The 16,534-nt window shown below is 41.0% G+C and overlaps 1 protein-coding gene across 3 annotated transcripts in view; it reads left to right on the top strand.

The window, feature by feature from the left end:
* ZFYVE9 (zinc finger FYVE-type containing 9) overlaps positions 1-15,116 on the top strand; it is a 142,227-nt gene extending 127,111 nt beyond the window's left edge. For all 3 annotated transcript variants that reach the window (XM_059137367.1, XM_059137369.1, XM_059137368.1), the window contains 6 exons: positions 1,147-1,297; positions 3,499-3,579; positions 5,985-6,147; positions 10,937-11,042; positions 13,000-13,176; positions 14,539-15,116. In XM_059137367.1, coding sequence (XP_058993350.1) covers positions 1,147-1,297; positions 3,499-3,579; positions 5,985-6,147; positions 10,937-11,042; positions 13,000-13,176; positions 14,539-14,700 — 840 coding nt within the window. In that variant the 3' untranslated portion in view covers positions 14,701-15,116. The remainder of the gene's footprint in view (positions 1-1,146; positions 1,298-3,498; positions 3,580-5,984; positions 6,148-10,936; positions 11,043-12,999; positions 13,177-14,538) is intronic.
* Positions 15,117-16,534: the final 1,418 nt, after the last annotated feature.

The following is a 16,534-nucleotide window of genomic DNA, read 5'->3' on the forward strand; positions in this document are numbered from 1 at the left end:
GCCAAATTATGGACAGAGCCCATATGTCCATCGACTGATGAATGGATAAAGAAGATGTGGTGTCTATATACAATGGAATATTATGCAGCCATCAAAAAATGAACTCTTGCCTTTTGCAACGATGTGAATGGAGCTAGAGTGTATTATGCTAAGTGAAATAAGTCAGAGGAAGACAAATACCATGTGATTTCACTCATATGTAGAATTTAAGAAATGAAACATGAACATAAGGGGGAAAAAGAGGCAAACCATAAAACAGACTCTTAGCTACAAATAACAAACTGAGGGCTGCTAGAGGGGAGGTTGGCAGGGGAGTGAGTTAAATAGGTGATGGGTATTAAGGAGAGTAGTTCTTATGATGATACTGGGTGTTGTATCTAAGTGTAACCAGGAGAAGTTATGTATGTTAACTCAATGGAATTTAAATAAAAACTTGAAAAAAACACAAAGCAACGTATTATTAAGTGATTTCACTGAAGATTTCAAATGTGAGTCAGTAAAGTTAAGCAATAGAGTTTATATATTTCTAGAGGAAAACACTCCTTTGTGTGGATATGGGAAGAGGGCAGATGTACTTACATATGGAACATTCTTTTGACTTAGAATTTCAGTGTGTATATCCTCAGAGAATCCAGTGGGTGGGAGAAATTACTGTAATTAGCTAAACTAATGTTACTTAAGTTCAGTGCAACACAAATACCAAAAAGATAAATACAAAATATGTCATGTGCTTACTTAGGTTATAACACAAATCACCTATAAACTACACAGGAAATCTTTGTGTATGTTGATTTTTTTTTTTTTTTTGAGATTTTATTTATTTATTTGACAGGCAGTGATCACAAGTAGTCAGAGAGGCAGGCAGAGAGAGAGGAAGGGAAGCAGGCTCCCTGCTGAGCAGAGAGCCCGATGCGGGGCTCGATCCCAGGACGCTGGGATCATGACCTGAGCCACAGGCAGAGTCTTTTTAACCCACTGAGCCACCCAGGTACCCAAAGTTGATTTTTTTTCCAATGGTGATTGCTTTTTCACTGTGTTTTCCTTATTGTTTTTTATTTTTGAGGTAAAGGAGTTGTGCTTTGCCAGACCAAAAGAAATGCCCATTTTTGGCAGAATAAGAAAGTTAGCGCTCTTCTTTGATTACAGATGATGAAAGCCATGAACAAGTCCAATGAGCATGTCCTGGCAGGAGGTGCCTGCTTCAATGAGAAGGCAGACTCTCATCTTGTGTGTGTACAGAATGATGACGGAAATTATCAGACCCAGGCTATCAGTATTCACAATCAGCCCAGAAAGGGTGAGTATTTGAGCTGATTGACATGGTAAGAATTGTACTGGACTTGGAAAGTTGGATATCTCAGCCCCATAACTCTCGCTTTCTAACTAGGTAGCCACAAACAATTTGTTGAAATTAAACTTTCCAACCTGATTCTCTAAGATTACACTGGCTCAGCAGTAGCCATATTCAGAGTTGCAAATGAGATCTCTACTAATAAAGGGGAAATTTTGAAAATACTGCCTCACGATATTAGCAGGGCCAGAATTGATATTTGAAGGTAGGCGACGAGGCCCCTTAGTGAGAATATGCTTAGATAGATTTGAAACTTGTTGAATGACCATATCCCAAGAATATTAATAGGTTGACTGGATTTTGAAAGCTTCTTGGTTCTGTAGTACTCATAGTGTGGCCTTATCACTGGGGAGATTGTTAGAAATGAAGAATCTATACCCAAAATCTGCTAAATTAGAATTTGTTTTTTAACAAGTCCCTGTGTTCAAATGCATATTGAAATTTAAGAAGCGTCGCTTATGCTGGCATTTCTTAAGGTGTCTTATCAGGTTCTATGGTTTTAAAAAATAAATAAGTGCAAGTATTGCATAATACATTAAACGGAGAAATCCTGAGTTAAACAAGTTTAAACAGATTTTACTACAGGACTTTCAGAGCCTTTAACAGGCTGATGTATATTTTAGTTTTCCAAAAGGAAGATAGGGGCCTGGCCCTTCTCAAATTTACTTGACTACGAATCTTGTTTTTCCTCAGAATATTTCCCATAACTAGCTTTCTTTAGTATGCTTTATGAAACACTTCTCTGGCTGATGGTGACGTAGGTCATTGTTTTCAGTAAAGGCATAAAAGGTCTTTGTCACATGTATATTTAATATGATATCCAAAATAAGATAGGTGATAAGTCCACAATGCTCTCTATTAGTCAAAGGATACCTAGAATATTTGAATTAAGTTCTGGATATCATTAATGTAATTGATGATATGCATTGATAAAACTGGAGGTTCTTTAGAGAATGATGCAGGGCCTGTGAAAAATTTGGAAACGAGGTCAAGGAAGATCTTTTGAAAAAAGTGTACATGTTTAACTGGAAAAGTCTAGATCGGAAGAGGGGAAAAATAACTATCTCTATTTTTAAAGTTCTCTGGTATGTGGAAATAAGATTCAGTTTATTCTCTATAGCTACAAAAGGCCAGAACCAGCACCACTGAGACAAAGTTATAGGAATCTAGATCTGGACTCAGTTTGAGAGCACATTATGTAAGGCCAAGAGTTACCCAGAAGTAGAATGGTTTGCCTTGTGCCATTGTGGGCTCCTTGTCACTAGGGGTCTTCGATAAAGGCTGGATGTCCACGTGTTAGAGAATTTGCCAGTGGTTAGGGAGTTGGATTACTTCATCCAGTTTAAGATGTAGAGGCGCATAGGGGCTCCTGGCTGGCTCAGTGGGTGGAACACACAACTTTTGATCTCCCTGTTGTTAAGTCTGAGGTCCGTGTTGGGTGCTTAATTTTTAAAAAAATTAAAAAGATGTGGAGGGACATAGTGAAATTTTCTTAAAGCTAAATGTGATTGTCCTTTCTTTTATGACACGATAATAGTAACAGGTATTTGTCTTTTAAATAAGTAATTTATTTTTTTAAAAGAACTGCACCAGGTCAATAAAATGGTTGCCAGTCATATCTCTGTCTTCAAAATGTATTTCATCTAAAAAAAATATATTAGATCAGGGGTCAGCAAACTTTTTCTGTGAATGGCTGGGTAATAAATATTTAAGGCATTGCAAGCTTGTTGTCTTTGTCAACAGTTACTCAATTCTGGCATACTTCAAAAACTGCCACAGATAATATGCAAATGAGTGGACATGACTGTCTTCCAATAAAATTTTACTTATAAAAATAGGCTGCAGGCCAAACAGATTGTAGTTTGCCAAGCCCTTGACTTGACCACTGAGATTTCTTTGCTTGTAAGATTCTTTAATTCTTGATTGGAGGGAGAGAAAAACAGAATGAGGGATTGTATCTTAAAACTTCATTCCTAAAGCTATCATAAGCATCAGAATTATTAGTTACTTGTGTATTGTGCTGTATAGAGTTGGTGTTTTTTGTTTTCTGTATGATGATGGTTGGAGTTAGAAACTATCAAATATTTCTTATTGTTCTCAGTCTTTGTATCTCTGGGTCTACACTGAACTATTTATATTCTGTTTAGTCACAGGTGCCAGTTTCTTTGTGTTCAGTGGCGCTCTGAAATCTTCCTCCGGATATCTTGCCAAATCCAGTATTGTGGAAGGTAAAGAATAAGTTATTTACTGCATGTGTATTAGTTTAGTCCTAATCATACAACTAAAAAGCAAGGGATGTTGGAGCCTGACTGGCTCAGTTGGTAGAGCATGTGACTCTTGATCTCAGGGTCCTAAGTTCAAGCTCCATGTTGGGCTTAGAGCTTACATAAATAATAACAATAATAATAATAACGTTAAAAAAAAAAAAAGCAAGAAATGTTAAATGAAACCATGACACTTCTACAGTAGACTTCTGACTCCTGTTATGTATACAATAGCATCTTAGTCCTAAACTAATTAATAATGTCATATAGGTGTTCAGTTCTCCAAAGAAGTAAGTCGTAGCAATATCACGGAACAGTAACATAAAAATTAAAAGATGGCCTTTCAGAGCTCTGGAGTAGGGTACTCAAGGGGGCATAGTCTGAGTTCAAATATATCATTGGGCTCCAGTCTCTAAGTATATAGATGAAGTTCAGTCTGCCTTAACTCACAGGAGTGCTGCGGTCATCATTTGGGGTACAGAATGGGATGTGCTTGCTGCTGGTTTGCTATAATTAGAGTAGACATGACACATATTTTGACAAAAACTAATTAAATGGGAGTTAATGAAAGGCTAATGAGCATACTGTTTATTTTTTTGTCAATTGATTATTCCTGTATTTTGATCTGGTTACTCTTGTTACATAACAAATTTAACTAGAACTTAATGGGTTAAAGCAACTATTTTATAACGTTCACTGATTCCTCTGGGTCAGGAATCTTGACATGGTAGTGCGGGATGGCTTGACTCTGCTCAGTGATGTCCAGGGCCTCAGCTGGGATGACTTGATAGCTGGAAGCTCAAATTATCTGAAGGTTCGTTCACTCACGTGTCTTGGGGCCTGGCCTGGATTATTTTAAAGACTAGAGGTGGAGACTGAAGTGCTCACACTTTGACTCCTTACCATGCCATGGCAGCCTTGGGGTAGCTGGACTTCTTAGTGCAGGCTCATATGTTCTAGCAAAAGGCAGAACCAAGTTGCTTCTTATGACCCAGTCTCAAATGTCACCCGATGTCACCTCCACCATACTCTAGTGCTAGAAGTAGTCATAAGCCTTCTCATGTTCAGCAATTAGACTCTACTTCTTAATGGAGAAATGGGAAGGTAGCATTGTGAGAAAGCATGTGAGATGGGAGATATTATGGTGACCCTTGGAAGGTACAGTTTGCCACACATGCTGACAGGTTTTCATTTCTGCAGTAGCTTTCTCCAGTGCCCTATATGAAAGCTGAACTCCAGTGTGTTAACTGAACTGAAAAGACTGTCTTATGTTAATAGATATTGGCTTTGACCTCCTTTATTGGTAAGCTTAATAAAGCAACTAGTGAAGAGCAAAGTACATTACTATTTTACAACTAAATTTCACAATTTGACTATAAAGCAGAAGCATGCTATTAAGAAATTGTTAAGAAATCTAGGAGTTAAACAGTCATTGGTCTTATGTGACTAATGCCTATGTGATCAAGTATTAACTGCATTTGAAATTGTGTCTTGACAAGAAGATTAAAAAAATGCCCTTTAAATGTAATGGAAATGATAACTTGAACTGACACAGCTCCTTATAATGCAAAGTACTGTGTTTAAAAGTTGTGTCTTTGTCTTTGGATTGGAAATTTCTTAGGTCTTGTATTTCACTGTGTGTCAGTTGAACACTTGACTGCCTGTTTATGAAATTTTTATTGACTCTTATGGAATTATTTTAGTTGACAAAATTTTATGTCAGTGAAGCAGGGTAATTGCTGAACATGTGTCAGCTTTCAACCTGAATTTCAGTGTTTGCCTTTGACTTGGGTAGGTAGCAGGCCAAAAATAGTTACCATGTGTTGGCTTCATGGTGGCTAGTGTGAAACACGCGTGGTAGGTTTGCCTTGTTGCTAGCCGGTGAATGGATTTATCCCTTCTCCTACTACTGTTGTTTACTCAGTGACTTATTTAACAGTCATTCACTGTGCATTCACTGTATGCTGGGCAGTGATAGTAAGGTGAGAGACATAGAGGTGCGAACACATAAATATGAGTTACAGCATGATAAAGGCAAGAGTGAAAACAGTTCTGTCGGTCCAGAAGAGGCATGTGACCAAGTGTAAGTTTTCCTTTGAAGTGGTCTAAGGAGAAACTCAGTTGTGTCTGAAGTGAAATCAACAGGTGAGTGTTTTAAGCAGAAGCCATCTTGGTGTTTGCTTCTCATAGCACTCTCAAAAGTAAGAGATCCGGCCCAAAGAACAAAACCTCTCTGTATCTGTCAGCTTTAGAGAGCAGCCGAAGTTTTGCATTTAATCCTAAAGGGATTTGCTAGGTACTGTGATGATCTGCCCCTCTCCCTGGCTTTGCATTGTTTCCACCTATGTGATCTTGGTGCTGATTCTCAGATGGCGTTATGGTCCAGATCACAGCAGAAAACATGGATGCTTTGAGGCAGGCACTGCGAGACATGAAGGACTTCACCATCACTTGCGGCAAGGCGGACACTGAGGACCCCCAGGAGCACATCTACATCCAGTGGGTGGACGATGACAAAAACGTCAACAAGGGGTAAATGTGGAGTACTTTTCGTGTTGTGGCATTTAGTTATGGGCTGGGCTCTGGGTTGTATCTACACTGGTATTTGTAACTTTACTGAAAGCCCAAAGAGAAAGGACAGCTTTGTATATATAATATAAAATTTTAAATTTCTAGTTTCTTGGCTTAAATTCTGAAGGAATTTCTCTGCATATTTTGGAAGAAGGGTGGAGGGGAAGGAGTTGATGAAATAACACAGTACTCTAAAGTTATCGACATAATAGTAATAACCTACAACTTTTATGTTTTTATAAAAAGAAAGCCCTTCTGCTAACATTGTTTCATTGGTGATAGTAACTAATGTTATTTTTGCCATCTTATAGATGAGTAAACAAGTACCTAGAGGCCCAATGACTTCAGAGGCCAGGAAGTGGCAGGGCTAGGACTGAAAACCACCTCCTTGGGCTTCAAGTCCTATACTCTTTGCCAGTATATGGCAACTCTTCTCTGAGGGCCCAAGCTAAAACTTTGGGGTCATCTTTGAAACTTCTTTTTCTCTCACACCCTTCATCTACCCCAATAGTAAATCCTGGTACTCTTATATTTTATAGCATATATTTTATATATCCTGTTACATTTTATTTCAACATGTATCCAGAATCATACTACCTCTCTGGCCACCATTGTGGTTCAGGCCACCATCATTTGGTCTAGATTATTGGGTTCTTCAGTTGGCTTTCTTGTTTCTAGTCTTCAGCTCCTCCTGCCCCCCAGCCTAATCTGTTTTCTAATACAGCAACCAAAGCAATGTCCCTTCTCTGCTCAGAACCCACCACTGGCTTCCAGTATTATTCACGGTAAAAGCCAGAGTGTTTTCCAACTTACACAGCCTCACACCATCTGCCCATCCTCTTACCTAAGCAGCACCTGCCTTCTTGCCTGAACACATCAACTCTACTTCTGCCCTCAGACATTTGTTTTTGCTGTTCTCAGACATTTGTTGCTTCTACCCTATCCTCAATAGCCAAGATAGCCAAAAGAGTTCCTCCTTTACCACTTTCAGATTCTTCTTTTTTAAAAATTTTATTTATTTGGGGCGCCTGCGTGGCTCAGTGGGTTAAGCCTCTGCCTTCGGCTCAGGTCATGATCTCAGGGTACTGGGATCGAGCCCCGCATCGGGCTCCCTGCTAAGTGGGGAGCCTGCTTCCCTTCCTCTCTCTCTCTGCCTGCCTCTCTGTCTACTTGTGATCTCTTTCTGTCAAATAAATAAATAAATAATCTTTAAAAAAAAAAAAAAAGATTTTATTTATTTATTTGCCAGAGAGAGAGAGAGCAGCAGAGGCAGAGGGAGAAGCAGGCTCCCCTCCGAGCAAGGAGCCCGATGTGGGACTCGATCCCAGGACACTGGGATCATGACCCGAGCCAAAGGCAGCCGCTTAACCAACTGAGCCACCCAGGCGTTCCCACTTTTAGATTCTTTCTAAAATGTCATTTTCTCATAAGGTCTTCCTTGGCCAACCTACCTAAATTATAATCCTCCCATAGACATTTATTCTCTCCCACTCCCAATACTTCCTATCCCCTTTCTTACATTATATTTTTCAAGAGAACTTATAATTCTCTAACATAAAGTACATTTCACTTATTACATTGCCCCTGGCATGTAAACTCCGTAAGGGCAGGGATTTTTAAAAAAATTTTTAAATGTTTTTATTGACATATAATGTATTATTAGCCCCAGGGGTACAGGTCTGTGAATCACCAGGTTTACCCACTTCACAGCACTCACAATAGCACGTACCTTCCCCAGTGCCCATAACCCAACCACCCTCTCCCTCCCACCCCCCCCAACCCTCAGTTTGTTTTGTGAGATTAAGAGTGTCTTATGGTTTGTCTCCCGCTGTATCCCATCTTGTTTCATTTATTCTTTTCCTCCCCCACCAAGCCCCCCACATTGCCTCTCAACTTCCTCATATCAGGGAGATCATATGATAATTGTCTTTCTCTGATTAACTTATTTCACTCAGCGGAATACCCTCTAGTTCGATACACATCGTCACAAATGGCAAGATTTCATTTCTTTTGATGTCTGCATAGTATTCCATTGCATATATACCACATCATCTTTATCCATTCATCTGTTGTTGGACATCTAGGTTTTTTCCATAGTCTGGCTATTGTGGACATTACTGCTATAAACATTCAGGTACACGTGCCCCTTCAGATCACTACATTTGTATCTTTGGGGTAAATACCCAGTAGTGCGATTGCTGGGTCATAGCGTAGCTCTATTTTCAACTGTTTGAGGAACCTCCATGCTGTTTTCCAGAGTGGTTGCACCAACAGTGTAGGAGGGTTCCCCTTTCTCCGCATCCTTGCCATAGGGATTTTTTTTTTTAAGATTTTATTTATTTATTTGACAGACAAAGATCACAAGTAGGCAGAAAGAGAAGAGGAAGCAGGCTCCCTGCTGAGCAGAGAGCCGGATGTGGGGCTTGATCCCAGGACCCTGAGATCATGACCTGAGCCGAAGGCAGAGGCTTAACCCACTGAGCCACCCAAGCACCCCAGGGATTTTTTTTAAGAAGTTTATTTTTTATTTTTTTGAAGATTTTATTTAAGAGCCAGAGAGAGCATGAGCAGGTGGCGAGGGGCAGGGCAGAGGGAGAAGAAGACTCCCCGCTAAGCGGGGAACCCAATATGTGACTCAGTCCCAGGACCCTGAGCCCAAATCAGATGCTGATCCAACCAAGCCCCCCAGGCAGCCCAGGGGCAGGGTTTTTTGTCTGGTTTATTTATTGCTGTATCACCAACACCTAAAACACTGTCTGGCACTGAGTAGGTGTTTAAAAAATGGATTGATTGAAAAAAAAAATGGATTGATTGAACAAATATAACTCATTGTATTCAACTTCCTACCATCCAGTCCATCCCTTCTTGCCTCAGGCAATAGTTCTATGTCTAGGTCTCTGGAAGTACAAAAACAAATTACACAAACTCCCTGCTGATAAGTGGTTCAGTCTGGTTTTGAAGATAGTTATAAATAAGGGCATCCAAGTATGGGAGATGCTCATAGAAAACTCTGTAGGATATAGTAAAGATAAGAAAGAAAAGAAGAACCTTGGTGGAGGTGCTCGGGCAATATTCAAGAAGACCTTCATAGAGAAATAGTACGGACTGAGCTGGATCTGATAGGATGAGTAGGTATTTGCCACATAGTTGTGGGCATTCCAGTCTGAGAGAATGGCAGGAGCAAAGGCAGAGAGAGGGCATTTACAACACGGCACACCAGATTTTTAAAAAATCTCTTAAACTTTTGTTATTGAACAAAAAAAGCAATTTCTAAACCAATGAGTACACGTGCCTATTTTACAAGTAGCCCATTATCTTCTCATACTTCACTGGAAATTTTAATTGCAAAACCAAGTTGTGTTGAATTCTCTATTATAGTTGGAAATTAACATAGTTATTTAGATCAAATAATTGATAATGTGAAAATCTGATGCCATAAGGTATCAGTAACTAATAACAAGCAGGTTGCCCCTTCCTACAGCAAGTGCCAGTGGTAGCATCTTAGGAAACAGGACAAGAACTAGTTAGGGAAGACCCTCTAATTCAGTTTAGTGTGTAGTCTATAAATTGAATGTTTTCCAGCTTGTCCCTCTGTGTCTGGGTATCCCTCTCAAAATACTCTGATCAACAGAGTGCCCTTTAAAAAATATATTTTATTTATTCATTTTAGGGGGAGAGAGTACATGAGGGGGGGAGGGAAGCCGAGGAGGGAGGGAGAAAGAATCTGAAGTGGACTTCGCACTGGGGGTGGAGCCAAACGTGGGGCTCAATCTCACAACTACAAGATCATGACCGAAGCCGAGAGTCTGACCCGAGCCCACTGCACCATCCCGGCACCCCAGGAATGCCCTTTTTTGATAACTGTTGTTTCATGAGATAGAAATTAATTTCAGTATTGTTTAAATAATTATAATTCAGGTGAATGAAATGAGTCCCTGATACTGAAATTTAAGTTCAATTTGATCTTTTTACATATAGGTTAAAAAACAGGTTTGAAAATTATTAGGAAAAGTTTAGAATCTTTGTGACAATTATTTTGAATTCTCATCAGAGTGAGTGTGAATCTCTACCTCTTTATACTTGCTATATTTTGGAGAGGAAATGACTATAAAAAATGGCCTTTCCATTCAGGAATCTAGGAGTGATAATTTACTACTGAAGGGTATTTGTTGTAATAATGATATAAATACTTGTTCATGAGCTTACACCAGCATTGTTATAATTAACGTACTTGGTCAAATAATTCTTTTAATCAATAAATATTTATTAAACTCCTACATTCCAAGCAGTGTGTCAGAACTGGGAATACAGCATGCAGAGGTGAGTGTATCATATTCCCTCCCCTTAAGAAGTTCATTTGTGAGGCAGATGTGTGAATGTTATTATGGTTAGGAGCAGAGTATTTGACAGCAGAGGGGACATTGAGATTGGATGGGTGGCCACGCACTCACTGAAGTTGGGAAGGAATGCTGGGAGAAGAGAGCAGGTTTGAGTAGTTTTTTACATTGAAAGAACAAACTCCTGGAATTATGGCTCCTTTTTTATATGTGTTTTTTGAATTATTTCAGTTCACGGGCCCCTCCCATGAGAGCTCTCTTCATGTACATTTTTGTGCAGTGTCTCTTACCATGATGTTGCTGAGATGTGTTCAGCAAAGCACCCAGTGTAATTAGTAGCAAGACTTGAAAAGAGAAGTGGTTCTTCTAACTTCAAGAGCGGCTTCCATCTCTTTCCTTTGCCTCTATTGCAGTGTTACAAGTCCTATAGATGGGAAGTCCATGGAGTCTATAACAAGTGTGAAGATATTCCATGGATCAGAGTATAAAGCGAATGGAAAAGTCATCAGATGGACAGAGGTAAGGAAATGAAACTTAGCATCCTTGATCCCCCTTTTTACAACTTTTTGCAAGGTTCAGAGACACACTGTGGGCTGATTCTGGAGGGTTAAGAAAAAGAAAATATCTATTTACTTTCGATACTCCAATTCCTTCTGGCCTGTGTTAGCTCACCAGGAAGAAATGCCACCAAGTACAGCCTGAAGCAATCTGGTTTCTCTTCCTTTTTATTAACAAGCTTTGAGAGATTCGTTTGCATTAGAATTCAAGAAGGACGCTTCTCTGAATAGTATATACCATCTGTGCTATATTCTTCAGAATGCTGGGCTGGTTATGCTGTACTCACAGTTAAATTTTCTTAGGTAACACAGTCTTTTAAAAATGGGCTTATTTCACCAATAAGAAAGCTAAAGCTCAGAGACTCAGTAAATTGTACAAGATTACAAGGCAAGTGAGTAATGGCAAAGTTCTGCATCAGACCCAGATCCAACCAACTCCCAAGTTCTTTTCCACCGTACGTTCCCTTTCCTGAAAGCTGTATGAGCGGCTAACCAGGAGTTAGCAGGGATGCTGTATGTATGTACATCTCAGACAAATCAGGAAATTTATTCTCTGAGAATAAATGCGTAGGTTGTAGGTCTCTTAATTTCTTTTGAACCTGAGTTATACTCCTTCATAAAATAAAACATTAAATGGTAAGACTTCTAGAATTCCTTGCAGCTTTAAAAGTCTTAATTAAAAAAAAAAAAAATCTGTGACTCCTAGCTTTTTCATTTTACACACAAGGTAACTCAGGCTAAAAGAGGTCTGATGCTTTACCCAAGTTCACACAGTGGGTTCATGAGAGCAAGAGACTAAAACCTTGTTCTCCATTTCTCAACCTTTTGTTCCAAGTAACTTAGCCTTCACACCGCCAGACTCAGTGTTTTCCCATTGCAGCTCGGTGGTCTCAGCAGCTTGCTTTGTAATGATTATCCCTTTGACAGATTTCAAGTAGTGCAGAGTCTGGGCCATGTGAAACTCGTTATCACTTACGAGTAGCTTCATCTCTTCTCCCTTTTTTTTGCTCCCCAGTAATCCAGTGAGGTAGCAAGCAGTGTGACCCATCTCATTTGCATAGTGAGAAAACAGGCACAGAGGCCTGGCAGAGCAGGGGCCAGAAGTTTTATGATGCCCACTGTGGAGCTCTGCCCATCATTTCGTGGTGCTATTTTCACGAGTGCATGGGGCTTCCTGGCTGCCCCCTTTGTAGTACTTAGCATAAGCCACCTAGCAGTAAGCCATGGGGTGGTATATATAAGCACTGTGTGTTTGCATATCTGTATCTTCTGTATTATGCTTTTGTATCATTTTACAATAATGAAGGAGGACAGGGGCTTTCTGTTTTTAAGGCATAATTGGGCATTAAGAAGTCAAAGGGCTTGCTCATGACCCTCCTGTGTGTGACCAGTACTCATGACTGTCAGTCCCACAGTTTTGCTGTGCTTCTGATTCTGTCCAGGGCCTAGTGCACGGCTCAGTTTGCTGTAAGGTCACTAGTACAGTTCTGGCCTCAGCAGCGGCATGGCCTTGTGACAAGAAAACTCTGTGCTGCAAGCCCAAAGATTTAGATTCTTGAATTGGTCTTGCCTCTGAGGACTTCTGTGCACTTGAGTAACTCACTTCTCTGAGTGGTATGTAACATGAAGGGGCTGGGTCCCATAATCTGTAAGAGCTCTTCTCCGAGATTCTAAGATTTTTGCAGAAGATTGTCCACATAAAAGGATTACCTTTTAGAAATACACAATGCTAAATGTAAGCCTTTTCTGGTTCTCAGTAGAACATACCATCATGACCATGGCCGAGACCAGAGAGATAGGCAGGTCATGTCTTCCTGCACATCTTAGGGGATCAGGGTGCTCATACACAGTGGCTCATGCACTTGTTTTTTCCCCACATCTCCTGGGCCCAAGGCTAAAGTCTCTTGTTTGGGAAACAGGTGTTTTTCCTAGAAAATGATGACCAGCACAATTGCCTGAGTGATCCTGCCGATCATAGCCGATTGACTGAGCATGTTGCCAAGGCTTTTTGCCTTGCTCTCTGTCCCCACCTTAAGCTCTTGAAGGAAGATGGAATGACTAAACTAGGACTTCGTGTGACACTTGACTCAGACCAGGTAAGAAGAGTCTTAAGTAGCCTTGGAAGCTGGGCTTGAGCAGTGTCTGTATTTTTTGACATGTGAGTTTCCCTGCCATCAAGAAAACTTGATGCCCTTCCCTCTGTTAGTAATGTATGCAGATGTACTTCCTGGTGAGACTGGCTGAACCATTTCAACCTCGGCTTCCTCACCTCACTGTCTTTCAGGGACTCCACTGTGAGTGTGGGGTAAGGAGGGGAAGTGTGTTGAGAACCTGCCACCCGTGTGTGGATGGCATCAGTGCTCCTCTTTGAGACTTCCCAGTTCCACCCTTCAGAAATCATTCTGCCCTGAGCCAGCAGGTCCCACGCTGTCCCGTATCCTATTTTCTCAATCCAGTTGCAGCAGGCTTCTGCTGACAGACCTCTGTACCCGTAGTCCTCAAGGTAGGACTGTCCGCATTTCCCCTCTTGTCAGTGGATGAGGACTAGATCCATTGGCCCACTAGTTTTCCTGTCAGCTTGGGTCTCCTATGGCCAGGCTTCCCTTCCTGTCTTACTATTTTTGTATGCTGTTTGTAGTAACAATCTGCCCCCTCACCCCATTCCTTGTCCCAGTGTCTCTCTCCTGTGGCCCTATATTCTTTTTTTTTTTTTTGGATTTTGGATCCCTGTGACATGTCCCACTGCTCATGCTTAAATGCAGAGTTGTGTCACTATCAGGGAAATGTGAAAGGTTATGATCGGGCCCCAATTCCTGCCTAGTCATCAATCAGTGTATTTATTTTCTACCTAAGATCTTGACCAGTGCGATACTAATAAGCATATCAGGATAATATAATACAAATGAGGTCTCCTGGTCCTTTCTTGAATGATACTGATAACCTGGTTGGAGAATTGCCTTACATAAAACAATTAAAGAACAAGCAATTTTCTGCTGGGCAGGGGCCGTTATATTCATCTTTGAATCCGTGTATGTGTAGGTGCTCAGAAAATGGCTTGTGGGTGCATGAATGGGTAGGAGAACAGATGTTCAGTTCCTGCTGTTAAGGAGTTGTACCTTGTATATCTCTCATTTTAATTTCCGCAACCAAAGATTTAGGTATCGTTTCTGACATTCCATACTGCTGGACATTCCATACTGGGGGTGCTGCCCCTGCCCTTTCCTGGGAGACTAAGGCCTTAACCAGTTAAGTGTCTTGCCGAAGGTCTCAGCTACCCAGTGGCGAAGATAGGATGAATACATGACAGCCTGATAATAAATGACAATTCAGGGAAGATAAGGAGAACCTTGTGTTCACTGCTGTGTTCTACCCTGTGGCCAAGGACATCTCCTTTCCAGCTCAGCCTCCTTGGCCTTCTCTATCCAGTAACCTGTCATCCCCTTCTCTCTGTGCCGTAGGTTGGCTACCAAGCAGGAAGCAATGGCCAGCCCCTTCCCTCCCAATACATGAATGATCTGGACAGCGCTTTGGTGCCGGTGATCCATGGAGGGGCTTGCCAGCTCAGTGAGGGCCCCATCGTCATGGAACTCATCTTTTATATTCTGGAAAACATCGCATAGACAGAGAGGACTTCATTGTTTTTCTGTTCAGACCTGTTGCAACAGCAGTCATACCCAAATCATTTGCACTTTAGAACTGGAAGATTAAGCTTTTGTTAACACTATTAAATAGGGGGGTGGGGTGGGAGTGGGGGTTTGGAGACAGGGGTGGGAAAGGGTGGTCGGGGGGACAGATGTTCCATAATTCTGAGTCTTCTATGCATTGTCCACCAAGATCTGGGCAGCTTCTGTTACTGCACAAGTTATGCTATCCTTGCCGCTAACCCCTTCCATTACTGTAGACAAAAATCCTGCTCCTCTCTTTTAAGATTTACTTATGGTCTTGTGCTCAGAAATGCTCAAGTGGGTACAACCACCACCAAGGATGGGGTTGGGAGGGCAGAGGGGAAATAAAAAAAGAAGCATTGGTCTTGCAATCTTTGTACAGAATTGATACACTGATTCTGTCCCACTTAAATCACAGTGACTTCACGTAGAATTCACACTTAGATGTTTTTTATCAGATCATTCACTGAAATGAATCAGAGATCCAGTGGATTATCTCTTCCATCCAAGGAGGGCGACTCTGTGTAAGTGAGGTCACTTGGATAGCAGAGCTGAATTCAGGGCTGCTCAGGATCTGCCTGAGTGAATGGCAGGCATTGAAGTGGGCCTTTCTGTGAAAACTGACAGAATACACTCAAGGCAGTTTTAGTTCTACACTAGAGGCATTTTAAAAATATTTTATTGAGAAATAATTTAAACTTTCAAGGAAATTGCAGATAAAAAACCCTACATACACTTTACCAAGATTCTCTATGTACATATTAACATTTTACCTCATTTGCTCTAGCTTTCTCTTTCTCCTTCTCCATAGAGTAAGGCATTTGAGAGTAAGTTGCATATAGCATAGTCATATACTCCTCAATAATGTTTAATTCTTAAAAATTAAATCAGTTTGTGCATTCCTGGCATTCTTTAGCAGTTACGCTTGGTCATCTGTAAGCAAAAGCCCTTCCTTTTCTCCTATTCATTCATTTAATTGTCCTTGTGGACCCATGGATCACTTTTTGAGTAGCTCTAATTCATTATTTTGGTGCTCAAATGGTCTCAGCTTTGGCCAGAGAGAGCCCCTTCAAGCTAGCTCCTACATCCTTGTGATATGCTCCTACCATTTTCTTTTTGAACACTTCCTTTTCTGACCTAAGAACATGTTCTCAGCTCATCTTGTTTACCCTGCCCTCAACTTTCAAATCAGCCATGGTTTCTTTTAGTAGGGGTGGCATCAGAAAACAAAATACGGTTTACCCTTAATATATTATGTAATATATGTGATCATTTTTTCTGTTAAATTGTTTTTAGTCATGAACCAAATGGATTTCACAACTTGGTTTGGAAAATACTGGACTAGGGCAGCTCCCTTGTCACTGCCATCTTCTCGAAGCCCTGGCCAAACAGGAGTCAGTCCATCCCTAAAAGCATAGCACTAAAAATCCCCTAGAAGCTAATGCAGGCCTCTGGGACAGTGAGTCTTTTCCAGCACCTAGAGCGGGGCTTAGCATTTGGCAGTCACAGGCTGTGGAACTACAACAGAACAGCAGTTTTCCAAACAGAGGCCCAGAGACCTGGCCTTGTACGTGTGTTCATCCCTCTTCCATGGTGGTCAGGAGAGGGAGGATTCACATTCTACTCTGTCTCTCCATACGCTTTGTTGATGGTAGCTAAAGAGCTCTGTGATTGTGACCTTTCCTGGAGACTCAGAGGTACTCAGAACTTCTAAGGGGAAAAAAAAGCAGATGCCTAGAGCACACCAACGTGTAAGGACTGAACCCCAGAACCACCACCCACCAAACCT

This window comes from Mustela lutreola, chromosome 10, assembly GCF_030435805.1.
Source record: "Mustela lutreola isolate mMusLut2 chromosome 10, mMusLut2.pri, whole genome shotgun sequence".
In the NCBI taxonomy this organism is placed as follows: domain Eukaryota; kingdom Metazoa; phylum Chordata; class Mammalia; order Carnivora; family Mustelidae; genus Mustela; species Mustela lutreola.